This window comes from Ziziphus jujuba, chromosome 6 (genome assembly GCF_031755915.1).
Source record: "Ziziphus jujuba cultivar Dongzao chromosome 6, ASM3175591v1".
NCBI classification, from domain to species: domain Eukaryota; kingdom Viridiplantae; phylum Streptophyta; class Magnoliopsida; order Rosales; family Rhamnaceae; genus Ziziphus; species Ziziphus jujuba.
In genome coordinates this window covers 29,025,948-29,047,571 of record NC_083384.1, presented here as the reverse complement: position 1 = coordinate 29,047,571, position 21,624 = coordinate 29,025,948, and the positions used below count along the sequence as shown (strand labels likewise).

General features: G+C 33.7%; 2 protein-coding genes across 2 annotated transcripts; one reads left to right on the top strand and one right to left on the bottom strand.

Moving 5' to 3' along the window:
- Positions 1–463: 463 nt before the first annotated feature.
- On the bottom strand, positions 464–4,691 carry LOC107430136 (uncharacterized). The gene is made up of 6 exons (XM_016040934.4): positions 4,504–4,691; positions 4,170–4,336; positions 3,113–3,271; positions 2,125–2,385; positions 925–1,578; positions 464–814 (listed from the first exon to the last, which is right to left on the bottom strand). The coding sequence occupies exons 2-6, from the start codon at positions 4,248–4,250 to the stop codon at positions 728–730; spliced, it is 1,242 nt and encodes a 413-aa protein (XP_015896420.3). The 5' UTR covers positions 4,251–4,336; positions 4,504–4,691; the 3' UTR covers positions 464–727.
- Positions 4,692–14,100: 9,409 nt separating this feature from the next.
- Positions 14,101–16,477, top strand: LOC107430142 (RING-H2 finger protein ATL20). Its single transcript, XM_016040942.4, has 2 exons — positions 14,101–14,886; positions 15,967–16,477. The coding sequence occupies exons 1-2, from the start codon at positions 14,178–14,180 to the stop codon at positions 16,374–16,376; spliced, it is 1,119 nt and encodes a 372-aa protein (XP_015896428.2). The 5' UTR covers positions 14,101–14,177; the 3' UTR covers positions 16,377–16,477.
- Positions 16,478–21,624: the final 5,147 nt, after the last annotated feature.

Below are 21,624 nucleotides of genomic sequence, written 5' to 3'. Positions count from 1 at the left end.
TTCGACACTGATTTTAGGTTTTCCAATTCTTTTGGAATTTCTTTTCAGTTCTTTATAAAATTAGCTGTTGGAGTGCCTCTTACATTGACCATTTACCCAGGTGGGATAAAAATTTATAAACGTGATTAGTAGACTGAAGTTATTGCCTTATCCTAAGGATTCTTGAAGTCGGTTTTGAGTAATAGTACAAGCACCATCTAGTTTATAAACACATCTATCAAAAATAGATATATCACTATTTGATTAATTAATATATTCAAATAAAAATAAATTAGTGAACACTTTAAGAGATGAAGATTAACTAAACATCGATTGAACTCTTGGCAAATATATTGATTGGATTATATGATACCTGTAATATTATTCGTCGATTTTTTATCATGGAATCTGCCTTTTTTTTTCTTACATTATTAACAAAAAAGAAAATCCCAGATCAAAATTACTACTACCAAGCACAAAAAAATAATAATAACAACAACAAATTCCCACCTGCTTCTAGAGATTTTATATGTCCACCATTTGAAAAGCTAAATTGATATAAAGTACCTATACAAACATAGACGTCTACAAAGTAAAATATGTCCGTACTAAACCATTATCATAAAACTGCCTAGAAACATGCATGCTTTCCAAAGGTTTCTGAACCTGGATACATTATCAAAACTAACCACTGAAGGTTGCAACAACACATGCATGCAACGGCAATAAAGATTGAACAATAACCTGATCATACACGCCTGCGTTTCTTTGCTAGATTCTCAAAAACCTGGTGGACATCAGCAGAAGTAATCGGCTTTGAAGAGTCAAATGATTCCTGCAAAAGAATGCACATTTAGGTTTGAAAACGGTGCATAGCTAATAAACAAGAGAAGCTCAGTTTTATGCAAAGAAGGAAAAGAAGTCATATATTATTAGAGACATTACCAAGAAAGTACGAAGCTCATCCTTGATATCTGCAATACCATTCAGAATCTCAATCTTCTCCACATGACCAAGATTATTGAATAAGTTAATTTCAGCCCCCTCTTGTTGCTGTAACTTTTCTTCCCTCTTCTGCTTTGCCACTTTTTCGTACTCCACAATTGAGTCCTCCTTGTCAAGGAGAAAACCAATAGACCTTTGTTTGAAAAAATCACTACATCTTTCACATCTGCAAAGGGCATCCCTCCAGTTTTTTGAAAGAAACATTGGCTTCCCTTCAGATTTAGGGGAATCAGCAATCAGATCAACTCCAATAATACAGGTAGCGTTTGGATTGGCAACGGTGCATTCATTTGGCTTTTTATCCTGCCCAGAATTCTCACCAAGTGGCAATCCCTCAGGCACTGGTTCAGATTTGGCAGAAGTTGGTGCTTGAATCTTTTCTGAAGATATATCTTTCTCTGAAAATCCAGATCCACAAGCTGAAGGTATATCTTCCACAACATCTTTATCCTTGCTTACATTTATAGTATCAGCATGCTGCCTCTCTCCTGCCCATATGGCTCGAGGATATAGTCTTAAAAAAGAGCAGACAGCTGAGCATGTGCCACAGATAAAATCTTCATATAAAGGCTCTCCTTCCTCATCTCTTGGAATCTGTTGTACAGAGAAAGATGGGAACAATGTGCCATAACATGGTTAGAATACTAGCATACAGGAGGATGCAAAATTTTGGATAAGGAAGAATGGGGATACAATTTTGAGTAATGAAGGCAATAATTTAAATTGGAATTTTCATTTCATTATCAACTTTCCTAGACTGATATGGGCTAGCTTGTGCATAAAGCAACTGGCTATCAGACTGGCAGTAAGGGTGGGCCATACAAAAACATGAAAGTGCTCAGTGGCAGAAAAATAACAAAAGCGGAAAAAAAAAGGATTACAAGACTCATCAAAGTTTTCAAGGCTCAGCTATCTAAACAGCATGAATTTCATGCTATATATATCTACAAATTTGCTACTCCAAATTGACAGAAAGCATCAGAAGGTACTCTTATCCTATAGATCTTAACTTGTTCAAACCTTGCCCTGATTACTTATATGTTAAAGGAGGGGAAAAAAATAAATAAATAAATAAATCATAATCTCAATAAGAACATGATACAAAAGAACTGAAAGCCCAGGGCAACTCAAGCTACCAACCTCATCAGAAGAGTCAAGACCAATATGCTCTTCATGGAACCAGTCTTCACATACACAGCACTGTATCATCTCCACTTGTTCTTCAGCATCAGGATCAGGATAAGGGCGACCACATGTACAGTATGTGCCTTTAAAATTATGATTATACGAGTTCTCAACATTTTCCACATCTTTATTTGGGAAAAGTTTGCAAAAGAACTCCCCAAATTTTGAATTCCCACAATCACACCTAAAGTTTCTTTTAGTCCATAGTTCCACAATCTTGTCCAAAGAGATGAAACCAACATTAGATATAAGTAATAGAATAATATAATGATATTTTTATCATTAAGAAAATGGTATACAATATGAAAATTAAAAATAAAATCATTTTGTAATGATCACAAAAACAGCAAAATTATCAGCTACCAGAATAACAGAAATTAATCTAGTCCAACAATTTAACATCTCCAGCAATTTGAAATCTGTGCAAGCAATTGATTAAAAAGAAATATCAAGCCTTCATGGTTTAATTTGTAAGCCAATATGTAAATTGCAGACATCAAACACATAAAAGTACAAAAGAGGAGCATGCTATGTACCCTGAATGAACTTCATAAAAAAGCCATTCAGATGCAACACAAATAAACTAAAGCCTCAAATAATAACAGTGAGGTTCTTTTATTGTAGATGATAAAATAAACTAAAGCCTCTTCATATAATAACAGTGAGGTTCCCCTCAGATGCAACACAAGAGTAAATCTTGCTTTACAAGTAGGGAAAATCATTGATATGGAAAACCTTGTTTATATACAAGGTCAGCAATCTTCCCCAAAAACCCATAAATAATAATACAATAACAAAAAGCAAAATCTACATTCATGTAGAACAATGGCACAATTAGAAGACTATTATGCAACCAAAAGACAATGTAACAAGATTTACACATCACTAGATGACTACCGCTGAATAAAGTACATACACTGAAGGACATTAACTAGACTGATACCTCATGGCCATCATGGCAAGACAAGCTGCAAGCTGTGCAGAGTCCAGCATTCCCATCAGGGGTGCAAGTCAGGCATGAGAAAATTGCTTGCCGTTTCATATAACCATTATTATAGGTGCACTCCTTCCCTTCATCACCCCCCAAAACCAAATCTGCTTCCTGTAAGAAATATAAAGCAAATCAGCCAAGCAGGAAAAAAAAGTCAAATGAAGTTCTCATTATTATTTATCCATGAATATTTTGTCAATCAAAGAGCACAACCTGAACCACCCTCATATCACTAAGATTTGGTCAAGCAACTATAAGATTTGAGAAGAGATGCTAGAACAAATTTTGGACATAATTTCTGAACAACCTTTTTGCTCCGTAACAATGGGGAAACCAGTTGATTTGAACTCATGCTTGTACTCGTAGAAGTACCAGATCTAAGCTTCGTGAAATTACTCAAAAAGCAAGCTCAAAGGCCTAAAAGCTAACCTCAAGTCATCTAGCCAGAATTAAATTCTATTTTTACCAAGCTAGGCTTCAATTTATATGCTTAGATATACCAATCTACCAAGCCTAAGCACTGCTAAATTGCTCACAAAATGTCTTAAGAGACCAAAAGACTAAGCTTAAGTCAAATGCTAGCAAAGCACAAATAGTAATCTTTTACCAGCTTAACTTTAATACCACAAAACTCTGCTTGGCTGTGCTCCAGTGCATTCTTCCAAACAATATTCTCATACGGCACCTGACCTATATGAACTAGTATTGATTTTAGATACACACTTAATAATTCCTAAACCGTTAAGGAAATGAAAAATTACATTATAAAAGCTAACCAAGCAATAGCTAAAACAACGATTAAACAGCATCACCAGCTCTACTTGAAATGAGCCTTCTCACATTACAATAAAATCAGAAAAGCGTGTGGACCAATCTAAATTGGAGACCTAGTTCAAGATTTTTATTTCTATTTCCTGTTTATCTAGGCAACCAAACAGAATTTGCAACCCATAAAATCCACCAATTACTAAAACAACTCAAAAAGAAACTATAAAGCTTGAGGGAATACCAGCTCTTGATCCTCAACGTCCTTAAGATACTCTTGGATGGAAACCGTCTGCTCAGCTTCATCTTCAAAAGCATCAGCCATTCTCAGCTAACCCACAAATAACTTCGTGAAGAAAATTGGGGGGCAAAAAAAAAATTTCCTTTATATCAACTTCCTACACTCCAAACCTAAAATCCAATACAAGCAAATAAAATAACACATACTGTCATTAAAAAAATCCGTAATTTCTCGAAACAAATATAATACAAAAAGCCGAAAATGCAAGCCCTAAAACAGAAATAAAAACCCTAGAATCCCATTGCAGATAAATAAGGGAGCGGATAAAGAAAGGTACCTAATTTAGTGGCAGAGACATTTCAGCGAGGTGAGAGATTGAAGAGATTGGACGGAGAGAGTTGGATATTTGAAGCAAAATCCTGAAGGGTTTTCGAAGACCTGAGGAAACGAGAGAAAAATAAGAGCAAGGGAAAGTAAGAGTTGGGGTGTTGGGGGTTTTGATACGTGGTAAAGGACTTTAACGACATTTTCCCGCCATAGGGAGCCCCTATTCTCTGTATTTCTCAAAAACTCAGATGCCAAATCCTTTCCCTCCAAATGTGAATTTTGGTAGATGAATTTTTTTTAAATGTCCGATAATTTTTTCTTTTTTTAAAAAAAAAAACACATAGTCATTTCAAAAACATATGGAGATGTTAATTGTACATTTTTTATTTTTTATTTTTTACTATTTTTATGAAATAAAATAAAGGTCTATCTCATTTATAATTGACAAATTTAATTTCTATATGTATTAGGATCGTCCTAATGACACTGTCTGAGAATTATATTGTATGTTTTATGCATGTCCCGCATGCATAATTTTTATTATAGTAATATGTAATTATACAAGCCATTGGAATTTGGAGTACCATAATTTGAAATAATAATTGTTCTATTTTTATAAAGTAATATGTTTAATTAATTTGTATTTTTAATCTTACAAAAAGCTATCAAAATCAGTATTTAAATAGAAGAATATACTGATCTTTTAGTTTTTTTTTTTCATTTTTTTTTTTTAATCGATATATAGGAAAGGGATTGAAATGAGAATTAGTAGGTCCACGTACTGCCACATGGCATAAAGTGAGTATGTCAGCCCCATTATGACTTCCAGGGATTGGGCTGTGGGAACTGGGCTGTCAGACACTATTACTTCCCTTTCCGTCCCACTGTAATTCTTATCCATAATTTGTAGCGCCACTGGTTAAAAAAATTAGTTTATTATATTTATTTATTAAATAAAATATATTAAAAGATTATTAATTAATATATTTATATAATTTAAATATAAAAATATATTTTTAAATAGATTAATTAATTAAAAAATAATTAGTTGTTACTTACATTATTTATACCTTAAATAAATTTAATAAATATTTTAATAACTTTAATATTATCTGAAAACAAATAAAATGTTTGTTATACTCAATTCTATTGTAAATTTGTTAAACATGATACGTTGTAAATGTGCTCACATATTAAATTTATTTTTAATAATTATATTAATAAATTATATTCATTTTACTTTTAGTGACTTAAAATAAACCTAAATATAGGACATTTTCTAAAAACTAAAAATTTTAGCTGGTTGAATGGAGAAAGAACATAAGGTGCATTCGATTGAAATTCTCATTCCCTAGTTTAGTTGGACCAACATGGTTGGAACTTGGAATGGAATTTTATTTCCCTCTCCATTCTACCATTGTGCTGGAACATTTTATTCATTTAACCAATTAAAAATACTGTTACATCGTTAATTAATAGACCTTATAATATAAAATGAACATCTATTTTTCCTTCCTTTTATCTCTCTAATTATTTTACTTTTTTTTTTTTTCAAAAAACAATATTTATCACCATTAAAAATTATCATTAAATAAATCCATATTTATATATCAGTTATTAAAATAATTTATATTAAAAGTTCACATTTTTACATAGAATTTTAGTTTTTAGAAGTTAAAACTGATTTAAATATAATTAAATACTAATTAATGCATAAATAAAAATTCCATTAATAATATTAGCTAGTGTGATAAATAAAAGTGCTCTTGTCTCCATATTTTCTCTTTCTACACTTTTTTCCATCTCTCTTGATTTTATTTCTCTTTCTATACTTTATATTTTTTTATTTTCTCTCTCTACATTTTTCTACTATTTTATTTCTCTTATATATATATATATATATATTGTCAGTTAATTGGTAGAAATGTCCAAGAGGATATCAGCGTACAATCACACTTTTTCTGTCAGGACCTGTCCAGAATTCCTCTTTGAAATCCTAGACAAGTCCTGATCGTAGGAAAATATCATCGAACCTTTCAACGGAAAATCCGGCAGCACCTTCCCTAAGGATAGGACTTACCAAAAATTACCTGCACTAAAAACACACTTCTATATTCATTCCCTTATTCCTCCCACAATACTACAAATTGATTCCACAATTTTACAGCACTTCACAAGAATAACAGTAATCCAGTGCATAAATAAAACATAGGTGTCCAAAATAGTATACAGAGCTTCATGAAGTGCTATTTAATAGAAAAATTACAACAAAGATGAAAGAAATAATACAACTGAAATGAACGAGTACAAAAATACTTCTCGAAACACGATTGCGGCGGAGATTTGGTTCGCCCCGGAAGAACGTCTACCACCCCTTGCACCTAAGGGAACGGAATTTAAAAACGTGAGATGCTAATCATCTCAGTGAGCGACCCTAACTACTGAACACTTTTAATAATAATAATATAACAAATAAGGGAATTTAATTAATACCGGCAATTAGATAGGTAAATAAGTAATAGCAGTTGAAAATAATAATTTCTCTCAAAACTCTCACTAATCACTCCGTTGGAAATGTTTCCTTTTTAAAACATTTTCACAAAACCCGATATTCGTATTTCCCGAAAACCAAGGGATCAAACAATTTAATAACAATAAATAAATAAATAAATACCTCAAATGTAATTAAAATGTAAATACATATAATAAATAATTTTTGAATACTTTGGGGTTTGAAATTTTGTCTGAAAATTTACACTTGACGCACCACATCATATACCGGTGATGCCTTCCGATACCCAGTGTCCCGAGCACCGACTGGTGGGGGGATTAAAGAGAAAAACTTGCAAACGGCACTTCGGCGTCCCGACAGTACCGCTGCTGAAACCGTCATCCCGGCCAAGGAAGGGGGCGACTGTGGCCAATATCAAACTTGCCTGCCCACGGTCCAATGACAACTCACGGGAGACATAATACTTGCGCGCTAACCATATACATACACCAGAATACCAATACTGTATAAATGCGTCTAAAATAATTATTAAATTAATTATAACCGTATTGTTCTTTCCAAAATTACAGTGGGAAATATACCAATTTTCACATTTACCATCCCACATATTTTCATTTAACAACTCGGTACGAAAATATCGATAACAGTAAAACAATAATTTTTCTCGTAATACGAGGTTCAACAAATAAAATACCATAGGCATAATTATAAAAATTAAACTACCACTTTAAACAAATATTTTCATAAAATGTTTAAACTAATTATGCCCAAAAATAATATTAAAACCACATACAATTTAATACTAAAAATACCTTACTCATGCATAATAATTAAAATTAAATAACAATAAAATCATAATTAAATTGACCACATGAGCATCATTCAAATATCAATTAAACACCAATTAAATATAATTAATTGGCCCAAAATATTTTTAAAGGTGGGTCACTCACCTTAAGTGCGTATATCAGCTAAGATCCTCCGCAGGATTAACTCCACTACTCGCACGCGCACCTAAAACATCCACAGTACACCAACCAAATATATTAATATTTTAATCGGGTAATTCCCAAATGGGTACCCGGGGAGCGAAAAAAAACGACAACTAAAAATTACGAGTAATATACCGAATCGAAGCTTGAGTGATGAGGATCACAGATTCGGTCTTACTTCCCGGAGATCGGACCCGAGGTGGCCGGAACCTCGTCGGAAAGCTTTTGGGATTCGACTTCTCAATTCTCCCAAACCGTCACGAATTGGAGGAAAAGGACGCCGAATTTGGATTCAGGAGGTCGGAATCAGTGGACAGGGACCGGCGGTGCAACTGGGTACTCGCCGAAACAATGACTTCTGGCGAGCCGCCGCAGTCACCGGCAACAGTCACCGGTGGCGGCGCGTGCGGTGGCCGTTGGTTGAGATTTTTGGGGGTTTTGTAGATCGAGGGGAGAGGATTCCAACGAGACTGGCAGTGAGGCAAACGGAGGCCGGACGGAGAAGATATCAGGGTTTGAAGATTTTCGGCGCCTCGCCGGAAAATGTGCCGATCCCGGTGCTTCGGAGGTCCGGTGGCCGTGAAATTTGGTGGGTAGGCCGGAATTGCCACGGGTGAAGGACCGGTCAGGCGCGTGTGGCTTGAAAGTGGCCGGAAACCGGTCAACGGCGGTGGCCGGCGGTGGAGGAGAAAAATTGCCGCCGAGCTTCGCTGGCTCGATCTGGGCGCGTCCGACGACCGGCGGTCGTGAAATTTCAGGGTTCAGCCGGAAATGGGGAGGCGCTCTCGTCTGGCCGGCGCGTGTAGCAAGGATCGGCAGGAAAATTGGACGATTTCCCGCGGCCAGTCGTTTCTCTCTCTCTCTCTCTCTCTCTCTCTCTCTCCTTTCTCTCTCTTTCTCTCTCCTCCCCGGCGTTTTTGCCAAATAAAAGTCACCGTGGGTGACACTGTTCACCCACGTGGACCAATCAGGTGACGACATGTGGCAATACTGTGCACTTAAGCCAGATATAATAAAATATTACGGTATCCGGCGAACTTCAAACATCCGTAACTTTTTAACCAGATGTCTAATTTAAGCATGCTGCTAGTCTATGAACTCGTATCGATGAGTACTTTACAACCATACAAAAGTCAAAACATAATTACACAATAATAAAAAGTCAACTCCCGGCACCTATTGAACAGTTTGCACCTCGACTTGTTTTGCCCATAACTTTCAAACCGTAGCTCCATTTTCGACGTGCTACTAGTTTACGAACTCAGAGCATCATGCACTTCACCACGGTACCATGGTCAACTATAAATTTCAACTGGAACAAAAAGTCAACTTTTGATCCACTCGGTCATCGATCAACCTCGGTCAACGTGCACGAATTCCGATGTGATTTGGGACGGGGTGTTACATTTTCATACATATTTTTATGTTCATAACCTAATATTATCTTCTTCTTTTTTTATGTCAAAACATTTAAATTTATTTTAATATTTTCAATTGAACATTTTATTTATCATTTTATAAGTGGGGATCAAAATTATAAAATATATTCAATTTTCAATTGAAAATAAAATTAATTAATTAATTAATTAACACATTAATCCACGCCTCATTAATTGTCTATTTCTTTTTCCTTCACGTATAATAATTAATTAACTAAACTTCTTTTATTTGGATTTCAATTAACTAAAAATGTTCAGGAATAATTCTTTTTTTGTTTCATATTTATAGTGTTTATTATTCCACTTTTTCCTTACAAAAAATAACAAAATTGATAATACAACATAAATATACAACACAACATACATTTTTAATTTATAGATAATAAAAACAAAATCTAAATGAGGGTTAGATAGATTTTTATAAAATAAAAAGTTTAGATTTAAATGAGGGTTAGCTGTATGCATCACAGTCCGAGGCATAAAAAAATGCATTGTCGTGTATGTGGTGTTTGTCCCATCTGTTGTATTTTTATTTTAAAATTATATTTTAAATTATATATTATATGGGGAAATTTGTGTTGGCTGAGAAGACCAAATCTTGTATGATTAAACTTTAAACCTATACTTATCAATATTTTACAAGTTACAGTTAGTCACATATGGTAGTAAAATTAGTCAAAGTTGTTAGCCTTTTATCCAGCCTTAAAGTTAGTTTGCTTAGATAGATTAGCAACATATATATTAATTTAAAACATCTTTAATGGTAAATTGCATTTTATCATCATTATTTTTTAAATTTAGTATTAATATGAGCTTTTCAGTTGTAAATGCAATTGAAAATGCCAATATCAACTTTTGGAAATACTATTTTAATGACAAATGTCAAAAATTAACATTACCAAATTTTAAAATTTATTTTAATCAAATTATGAAATCGAGTATGCATAAAAGATGGGACATATGATTCTTTTAATTAATTAAACAAACAAATTTAATTGAATAAATATATATGTCCCATCAATTTTTTAATAATTGAATCTACTTCCAAATTTTGCCAATTATATTTTATATGCCAAATTTAATGTGTAAATGTAATATGAAATACTATATGCAATGGTGTACATAATTTCTCTTTTTATACAGTAATATGTGATTATACAAATCATTAGAATTTGGAGTACTATATTTGAAATAGTAGTATGTTTAATTAATTTGTATATATATATATATATATATTTGAAAAGTTATTTGAATCAGTACTTTAGAATATGTTGATCTTCTGTTTATTTATTTGTTTATTTTTACGTCAGTATCCGGGATTGGGATTGGGATTGGGATTGAAACGAGAACCAGTGGGTCCCAAATATGGCCACATGGCAGAAAGTGAGTATGTTAACCCAACCATGAATTCCACGGATCGGGCTTTTGGCATTGGGCTGTCAAATACTTACCTTCTCACACGTTCCCTAATTCTTATCCGTAACATGGATATTAATGTCACTCAAAAAATAAATAAATAAATGAATAAATTTAAGACCTGCCAATAGCCATTCTTACTTAACCGCCCCAGTCAAGTTCGATCACGGCTATCATTCACCTAAAAATAAAAAAAAGTAAAAAAAAAGGTTTGATCCTGAATGTAAACTGCTCACAAATTAAAATAATAAATAAACAAACAAATAATGCACAAAGATTCCGGTCCAAAAGTCACCATGACTTCGAAGAAAATAATTTACAATATATATATAATATGTTGCAACATGAAAATAAACATGTAAATTTTGCAAAGTAAATTACAGAGCGTTTTATTATGGGAGTGGTTTAAAATGCCATATTGTTTATGTACCAGTTAAATAAAAATGTTCTTTTCCTAAAGAGGATGAGGGTTTATCAATTTGTTGTGGCAAGGCTTTTTGTTGTTTTAAATAGGTTTCGAAGGGACTATAATTAATTAATTAATTAATTTTTGGTAAATGGACTGTACAATTAGTTGCTGATGGTGAAGGTTGACTCCAAAAAATGGTCTCAAGGTTTGAAAACTGCTCTCTAGAGTCTTGATTGATGGGTGCCTTCCTCCAGGGGGAATAGAAAGTTTGTTTTTGTTTGTTTCTTGCACTGTCATGTTTTTTCTTCTGTTGGTTTGTGAATGTGGCAAAAAATATATATTTATAAAAGTCCAATCTATCGTGCAGATAACCCTTTAGATTTGAGAAGGGTTGGTGTCTAATGCTACGCTATTACTCGTAATACTCTTTTCTTCTTTTTGTTCCTTCCTTGTCTCTTTCCCATAATATATATACATTAACATCATATCCTTCTCACAATATAGATTCCCCAAACAATATTTCATACATAGATAGTAGAATATAACCAGAGCAATATACACCTTTTGCAGTTTCAGTACCTCAAATGGCCACCTTTAGAAATGTTGGTCTTCATCATCTTCATCATCACCACCTTTTGCTTACGTATCAAGAAGTGCCGAAATCTGCCAAACTTCATATTGTGGTAGTAACGAACAAGATGTCGATATCCCTTTCCGTCTGATTAACAATGGCAGCCAAGCAGCAGCATCTGATGATCAATCTGCAGATCGATGCAGCCTATCCAGGGTTTGATCTTTCATGCAATTACATGATAAACAACGTAGGGAATCAACAATATTACTCCGAATCTCCCCAATTCTGGGAAATTCGTAGTCAAGCAAATCGATTACAGAACACAAACCATAAACATAAACGACGTGAAGAATTGCATGCCAAACCGATACTTATTACGTAATTTCAATCTCCCAGGAGCTCCTTTTGAGGCAGATGTACCGTTCAGACATCACCTTCCTCAACTATTCAATATCTAATACTATTGTGCTACCATCAAATATCCAACGTAGGGATCAGAAAAGAAGATCGGTTGTCTTAACTCTTCAAACTACGCGGTCATGGCTGTTCCGACAAGTAGCTATGTTCCGGCTGCGACATCGATTTGCCGGCTGATCATCTCTAAGGGATTGGTTGATCCGGTGAGATGGTATTATACGGACTTATATTGATGTCGTGTTGAAATGGATTGAACCGAGATGTGAAGATTGTGAAGGGACTGGTGGATCCTGCGGTTTTAAGAATGATACAGGTTTCCAAGCCCCGGTAGTTTAGTACGTTTTTTGCTTCCTTAAAATTGTTGTTTTTATTAACCAATTTGGAGCACGTATATTAATGGAATAAGATATGCTATGGGCCTGCTTGCCGAAATATTTATGATTTTATATTTATTTAATAGAACGAATTACAAAAGTTGGATTTTGATGACTCATTTTTAATAAATCATGGGGATTTACGGATTAGTAGCTCTTATCTATATATATATATATATATATACATATGATAGCGTCTTAACAAGATTTTAGGATGTAAATGTAAGGAAGAAATTACTCGTCTATTATTTTGATCTAATTTCTTAATGAGAGAGAGAGAGAGAATTTGGGACCAATTATGACTTTTCTGTTTATTTAAATACATATTCAAGTCATATTTCCATTTTCTTATTCTTACTCAATTTTGTGGTTAATTAATTTTCAGAGCAGGGCAGATCAGGCTTGTTTCATAGCTATTTGGTGACACCCATTGTCTTGTCGGTTCCATAATTTGGATGCTAATTCTGTTTGCCATTTCTTATACATGTAAAGATAGGCTATTCCTGGATGAACAGATCCTTGTTTGATACGTCAAGTTTTGTTGTCTTTAAGTCTTTGTCTTTGTCAGTATTCTCAGCACGGCCATGGCCATGGTCACCGCCAGGGCAACAACCACGTTATTCCCATCTTTGTTATAATTAAAAGATGCCAAGGAATCAATATCCGATTTTCGTTTTTCCTGCTTATTTTTCTCATTATATAGATATATATATATATATATATATATATTTTTTTTTTTTTTGAATTTTTGGGAACATGTGATTTTCAATTATGTTAGAAATCTTTTAAGATAGTAAAATGTTAAAGATTGTTATTTATCCAAATATAATTTTAATATGATTTAATTATGAAGTAAAGCTCTATATAAAAATGTAAAATCCATTTATATATATATATATATACCTACTAACTTAGCAAATGCTAAATTCATCTTTTAAAAAATGTTGTATACTTACCAATTAGGATTGAAGTATTGAATCATTATATATCCATATATTAATTCATTTTTTTCCTTATTTTTCGTTTTTTTTTTTTTTTAACTACCATCTTTGTCACGTTATATTTATCAGATAAACTTTTTTACCTAGCTAATTAAGCTTCATATAGTCTAGAATTTTAAGGACGGAATTTCACTAAATTGTAACTAAAATGGTATTTTTTTTTTTTTTTTGGAGGCTTGTGTTTGTATATATACATATATATATATATTATGGTTGGGAAAAAAAAAGAAGAAGAAGAAGAAGAAAAAGATTTAAGCAAAATAGATCACATGGTTAATTATAATAATTTTGGCCTATATACCTGTATAGGGGGAGATAACGATCATCGATATGCATGATAACAGAGATGGTGTTTGCTAGATTCACGAACTAGATAAAATATCTGACGCTTTTTCACTGTTAGAGTATAGTTGTGCGGCTTTTTACTTCCATTTTTGAAAAAAATGACTGATCACAAAGCAAATAAATATCCCTTTTGGCTTTTTTCCTCACTTAAAAAAAAAAAAAAAACAAAAAAAAAAAACAATTTACAGCAAAAAGGAAAAAAAAAATGGTTTTCTCAGAAAATTACATTATTATTATTCCACATTTTCTGTTATTCTTCTTCTTGGCTTTCATTTCAAGATCAAGAAGTGCCGAAATCTGCCCAGAAACCACTTGCCCATCGAGCGGAATACCGGTGAAATTCCCATTCCGATTGTCCCACTACGGCGCCGTTCGCTGCGGCTATCCAGGCTTCGAACTCTCGTGCAACCACCGCAGCGACCCGATCGTCTCCCTCCCGTCCGGCGATTTCGCCGTCAGGTCTATTTACTACGAGAGGCAAACGTTCTGGATTGACGATCCCGAAACGTTTTGCCTCCCGAAACGTCTGCTTCAAAGAAACTTCAGCGTTTCGGGAACCAGTTTCAAGGTAGGCAATCTCGTACATTTCACTTTCCTCAACTGCTCCTCCGACGCCGCCACGACCACGAGAGCGAAATTGATGCCGATTTCGTGCATGAGCGGGAATAATTTCACGGTGGCGGCTATTCCGGCGGAGATTTTCACGGTGCCGCCGCCGATGTGCTCGGTAATTTCTACGGTGTTGTTTCCGGTGGAAGAATGGTGGTTGGATGATTGGGGAATATATTTGAATGCAAACATTGAGTTGAGTTGGGATGAACCGAGATGTGGTGTGTGTGAACAGAGAGGTGGAGATTGTGGATTTAAAAGGGAATCTGGGTTGCAAATTGAGTGCTTTAATCTGGGAAACCATAGTAAGTTAATTTAATTTTTTGTTACTCATTATTTATTTATTTTTTTCATGATTTTGGTAAATTTTTAACTTATTTGAAAACAAAAAAAATATAATATATTAGTAGTAGTGACTAATGAATATAAATAATAATAAATTTACAAAAAAAATAAAAAAAATGTTTTGTTTGCTTAGAACCGTGACAAACACAAATTCTCATAAAATGGTGAGTTTAAGCATTCAAATAGTAATTTAGTTTGTAAAAAAAAACTATGATGTCCGTGTCTTAATTACCACAGGTATAAAATACATTTTACTTTGTGGATTCCTTAGAAAACGGGCTATAATTAAATATACAATTAATCTTGGAAGTGCTTTTCATGTAGGTCAAAATCAGTTTTAGGTATACAATAATTTTTGTAATATTGTTTGTCTAAAAAGTGCTTCTTCTTTTTTTCTTTTTTTCTTTTTTTTTGTTTTTTTGGTTTGTTGAATGAATGCATATCACCATCATCATCATCATTATTATTATTATTATTATTATTATTATTATTTTGTTTGTAAACAAAAAAAAAAAAGCATTCCTCGTTGATATTAAGAACGAACGTCAGGTACATCATTAGATAACACTTTGGACAGCCATACAGAAACATCCAAAAAGTCGTGTTATTAATAAATATTTATTAAAAAAGTGTATATTTAGATCTTATCTATAAAACAATCACTAAAAAGTAAAAACAATACATTAATATTTGCAAGTTGCAAACAGAACCATTTCTAAGCATTTACCCAAAAAACCATTTCTATAGAGATAATTTCAGGTATTATCAGGACAACTAAACTCCTTTCTATAACTTGTCACAATCGGGTGTATCCAATACGTCCGGGATTATTTGATTTATTTTATTTTATCTTCAAGCATACTATACATAATACTTCTAAAGAAACTCTTGCTGCTTTTTAGTATCAAAACACAACTTGTTTTTGTTATCCAATTTTATGGTAAATTTTAATATCATATATATATATATATAAAGGTCCAAGTAATTCCCATTTGGCAAACTATATATTTAAGTAACAATTTTGGTGATTGTTTTTACAGGTCTACCAACGATTTCCCAGTATGCCATACTCACTACAGCTGCAATACTAGGAATTCTGTGCTTCATCAGGCTTCGATACATAAGAAGAATTGGAGCCTCTGGTGGTCAAAACAACAATGACTTAGCCTCCGCCTTATCAGACACCAACCAACACTCCATTACGGGTCTGGAGGATCCGATTATTGAATCCTACCCGAAGACCCTGGTTGGGGAAAGTGGTAGGCTTCCCAAAGCTAATGATAATATTTGCCCTATATGTCTCTCTGAATACAGACCAAAAGAGACGCTGAGGACCATCCCTGAATGCAACCATTATTTTCATTCTGATTGTATTGATGAATGGCTCAGAGTTAATGCCACCTGTCCTTTGTGCCGGAATCTACCTGGGACCCTCTTTAGTCAACTTTAGGTCTAGCTAGTAGCTACCTTTGTAGATGTTAATCAAGAATCTTCTTTCCCATTGTTTTTCTGACTGGTCATATTCATCAATATATGTTAGCATTATGTATAGGTTTTCCTTTGCATTGATTTATTTTGGATGAATTTGTTTGGTTTAAGTTTTTCAAAAGAATGATAATTGATCATGGTATAATAATTCAGTTTTCATTGGTTTTGGAAAAAATGATATTTCAACAATAAATAAATAAATAAATGAGATTTTTCATGTATTCGATTACTGCAAAAAACGATAAGAAGAAGAAACAGCGTGTACTCTATATGCAATTTTTTTTAATTTTTTTTGGTAGATACTATATGGGTACGTTTCATTTTATTCTTGAAACTAAAGTAGTAAAAAAGGGAAAAAATAACGAGCTTTCTATTTGGATATATATTCCTTGGTTTAAATGAAGTTTTTAAGGAAAACAGTTGTTCCACTCTAAAACCAAAAATAGTATTACATTTTAAAAAATTTATAACTTTTCCATATAAGCCAATGATAAATCCATCTAGTATTAGCAAATTCTGATCATCAAAAGTTTGTCATCCACTCATTATACTGAGTATTATATGTAACAAAAAGTAATAGGTACTCATATTGGAAGTGCCCTTACTAGTTTTAGCTTTTATATATTTGAAATTAAGATTATCATCATCGTTTTCATTATCACATACAATATAAATTCAAAATGTATAATCATATGCAACATTACATGATATAACGATAAAATAAAGCATATCGATCTTATAAAAATAATATTATAATAATAAATGGTATATATATATATACTTTTTTAATAGTAGTAGAAGGTGAAAAAATAATTAATTAATTACTTTTAATTAATTAAAGAGACAGCTCATTAATCACGTAATTAATTTGACAAGCACTCTTCGCTCATGAGCTTTTGAGTTAAATAAACCAAAACTTAATTTATTTTAGCAACGTTAGGTGTACTGTTCAACACACGCTGTTGACTTGACATTATTACAGTATAATTTAATCAAAATATATATTTGTAAATTAGAAGGGAAGTTAACAAGAAAGAGAGGACGGCATTGTAATTTAACAGGTATATGACTTCTTAAGCTAATAAGCAAAGCAATAAGAGAGAAGAAGAATTAGATAACGTAAGATATATAAAATGGTTAGTGATATTTTTTAGGATTAAAAACTAAATCGATTTTTTTATAAAAAAAAAATGCCATGTCAAACTTACACTTAAGCACATAACTGTTCAAACTATGTGTTCTTTCCAAAACTATATTTAATTGCATGTTGCTTAGTCGTTATTTAAGCATTGAGCAATTATTAACATATTTTCTTCTTAAAAAGATTCAGTATTTTTCATCTCTATATCATACCAATTTTTGCATTAGGGTTCTTTTTGCTTTGAAAGGAATGTATGACGACCTATGTTATGTAGCTCATATATGAGTATACACATATTTTGGAGTTTCCACAACATACTATATTTAAAATCACGCACTCTTTGTATCATAACTTCATTGTGGAAAATGTAAAAGAAAATATAACAAGATAAACTAATAATTTTATTATAAATTCATATTGCCGGGCTTAATAAATTGATAATATGGTATAAATTTAATAATATAAATAATTTGTTAAAAGGCTAATACAAAGTCATAGCTGATAAGTTCTTAAAGAATGCATCACTTCAAATCTTTCCATCCTCAATATTAAAAAACAAAAAAAGTAAATCCTTATTATATATTATATTTGAAGAAATAACTAGAATATATTTATGTGTATTTGTGTATAAGTATAATATAGCATAAGATAAACCTTTCACAATATTGGATTTTGGAGCTGTTGAACGTAACAATAATTATATCAAATTATTCATATGTTATTGCGAGACAATTTTGTTTTATCATACTGCATACTTCTTACTTAAAAGCATTTAATATAATACACACAGACACACAGACACACACACACACACACACACACACACACACACACACATATATATATATATATATATATATATATATATTTTGGTGAATAAAAATTCATTGCTCAAAAGCACAAAAAACCTCCAGGAAGGAGGGAATTACAGAGAGGAACCGCTTCCAAGAATATCAATTTTCAACAAATTCAAAATATCTCTTGGATGGGGAAAAACATTACAAGGAAAAAGAAAAAAAAAAAAGCCTATATGAATGGCTTTCTTGGCTAACATATCTGCTACACCCTTGGAGTTGCGGGAATTCCACGATAGAGACCAATTGTCATTTGCGAAAGCTGATCTAAGAGAGATCATATCATACTTGGTTTCCCAAGCTGAAGAGTCTTATGGATTGTTAATACTATTAACCACCAGCTGAGAGTTCGATGACCAAATAAGATTGTCCCAATTCCTCTCTGTTGCCACTTCTGTCACCCACATAATGGCCTTCAGTTCAGCAACAAGAGGAGAAGAGCAGCAAATCAGCTTGGAGGCAAGATGGATAACTTCCCCTTTTTTTTATCTCTAACAACAAAAGCAATTCCAGCTTTTCCATCAAGGAAGGCTGCATCTGTGTTAATTTTCCACCAACCATCAAGAGGTGCAATCCATTTTTCTTTGAGTCTTCCTCTTCTATCTTTGATCTCTTCTTCCAAAGACAAAAATTCATCAACAAGCCAGTTAAAACAAAACACTCAATCCTACCTTGAACTGATCTTGGAAAACCTCTTATCATTTCTGTAATTCCATCCAGAGTACATAAGAGTAGAGAGAAAGATCCTGATAGTTCTTTTATCCATATTCAGAAAGCAAGCTTCTGGATTTAGGTTCACATAGAAATCAACAATGTGACAGCCCAGCCCAGATTACCCTCATGAGATATTGTCCTCTTTGGGTTTGGAAAATCCTCTTACAACCCAGCCCTCAAGATTTTAAAAGGCCTCTCAAGGGAAAGGTATCCACATCCACTTATATGGAGTGTTTTGTTCCCCTTTCCAACCGATGTGGGATCTCACAATCCTCCTCTTTTGAGGTCCAGTGTCCTCGCTGGCACACCGATCCGGGTACTGGCTCTGATACCATCTGTGACAGCCCAGCCCAGACCACGCGCATGAAATATTATCCTCTTTGGACCTGGAGAATCCTCTTACAACCCAGCCCTCAAGGTTTTAAAAGGTCTCTTAAGGGAAAGATATCCACACCCACTTATATGGAGTATTTCGTTCCCCTTTCCAACCGATGTGAGATCTCACAAACAAGGTCATTAATAGTAGAGATATCCCAAGAGTCAATTCTACACCCCCATTTGCTAGCAAAAGCCAACCTCCTAACGCTGTGGCATTCCTTAAAAATGTGAAGAGCATATTCCACTTCAGCTTTGCATAGCACACAGCTTCGATCACCTAAATCAGTTTTGTTAGCAATCACTTATTTCATGGGAATGACCTTTGAATTTACTCTCCAAAGGAAAAGCTTAAGGCATTCATGAATCTTAGAATTCCACAGTTTCTTCCAAGAGTCACCAAACCCAACTGCTTGGTCTCTTTTGAACATGAGTTAATAGCAACTTCTGACTGAAAAAACTCCTTCCTCATTCTCCTGCCAAATAAGTCTGTCTCTACAATCTACCCGAGGCCAAGACAATTGCAGAATAGCTTTAGTCGAGTCTTCACTACAAATGTGGCGAATCTCCCTCTCATTCCAACAGCAGGTCCTCTCATCTTTTAGTTCAAAGACCCTTCTCCATCTAGACAAATCTACATCTTCCTTAGCCATCGGGCTTTTAATAGGCATGCTAGGAATCCACGGGTCCTTTTAAAAGTCAGTAGAGAGCCATCCCCTAAACTATAACAAGAGCCTTTATGAATAAGCTTTCTAGATTTTATCAATCCTTGCCACACCCAGGAAGTCCCTTTCTTGAAGTTGTAACCAAAAAAAAAAAAAAATCTCATTTTGAAGGTATTTCGATTTCAACATTCTTATCCAAAGACAATCTTCACTGCTGGCAAGCTTCCACCTGAGCTTAGCTATCAAAGCTTAATTCGTATCTTTAAATCTTCTAAAACCCAAACCGCCCAGCTCTTTTGGTTTGCCAATATCCTTCCAAGCCTTCAAAGGTAAAAAGCCTGAAGCCTTTGGCTTAGATTCCCACCAGCATTTTCGGACAATCGCGTCAAGCTCCTCACTTAAGGTAGATGGCCGGAGGAAAGTGGACATAGTATAGGTTGGAATCACTTGAACCACCGATTTTATCAAAGTAGCTTTACCAGCCTTAGATAACAGATGCTTATTCCATCCTTCAAGTCTACTCTTAATCTTCTCTTTGAGGTTATAGAACTCCTTTGTTTTATTGTTACCAAACACAAGTGAGTTGCCGAGGTAGATAGCTTTGGAACCCATATCTTTAAAACTCAGCACCTCTCTAATCAATTTCTTATCTTGATGCTTGGTAGTTTTGGAGAAAAAGATGCTTGATTTCTCCATGTTTAGCGCTTGGCCCGACCAACTACAAAATTTATTAAGGCACTCATTGACAACCGCAGCTTCCAAAGAATCTACCTGACACATGATAAGAAGGTCGTCCGCATACATAAGATGAGAAATGGCTGGAGCGTTTCGAGCCGCCTTGATACCGTGAAGTCTATCCTGCTCCTCCTCCTTTGAAAGAATTCTAGATAGAATCTCAGAGCACAAAATGATTAGGATTGGAGATAGAGGGTCACCTTGTCTAAGGCCTCTTTCTGGAGAAAAGGATCCACCGATACTTCCATTAAGCAAAAGAGAAAAATGAACAGAGCTAAAGTAACTACGGATCAACCATCTAAAGTCCATAGAAAAACCCTAAGCTTCAAGAGACTTATCAATGAAGCCCCATTCCATCCGGTCAAAAACCTTCTTCAAGTCTATCTTAATAAGCATCAAGCCTTTCTTTCCTTTGTGAGAGCGGCTTTTGTGCACTATCTCTTGAGCGATCACTGTATTTTCCACTATCCATCTCCCTATAATGAAGGCTCCTTGATTGGGGGATATAATTTTGTCAATAACATTACTAAGTCTTCCAGCCAAAATTTTTGCAATAATTTTGTACATGAAGTTGCAAAGACTGATCGGCTTGAATTGGTTGAAATTTTGAAGTTGGTTCACTTTGGGAATGAGGACTAGAAACGTTTCATTCATACATTGTGGGATTCTTTTCAATTTGAAGCATTCTCGAGTAAATTTCACAATTTTTTCCTAAATAGTTCTCCA

Excerpts from the sequence above, each read along its gene's own strand:
- LOC107430142 (XM_016040942.4), top strand. The coding sequence starts at position 14,178 with ATGGTTTTCTCAGAAAATTACATTATTATTATTCCACATTTTCTGTTA. Across the intron at positions 14,887-15,966 it reads CTTTAATCTGGGAAACCATA|GTCTACCAACGATTTCCCAG; the intron begins GTAAGTTAATTT and ends TTGTTTTTACAG.
- LOC107430136 (XM_016040934.4), bottom strand. The coding sequence starts at position 4,250 with ATGGCTGATGCTTTTGAAGATGAAGCTGAGCAGACGGTTTCCATCCAA. Across the intron at positions 1,579-2,124 it reads GTCTTGACTCTTCTGATGAG|ATTCCAAGAGATGAGGAAGG; the intron begins GTTGGTAGCTTG and ends TCTGTACAACAG. Across the intron at positions 815-924 it reads ATGAGCTTCGTACTTTCTTG|GAATCATTTGACTCTTCAAA; the intron begins GTAATGTCTCTA and ends ATTCTTTTGCAG.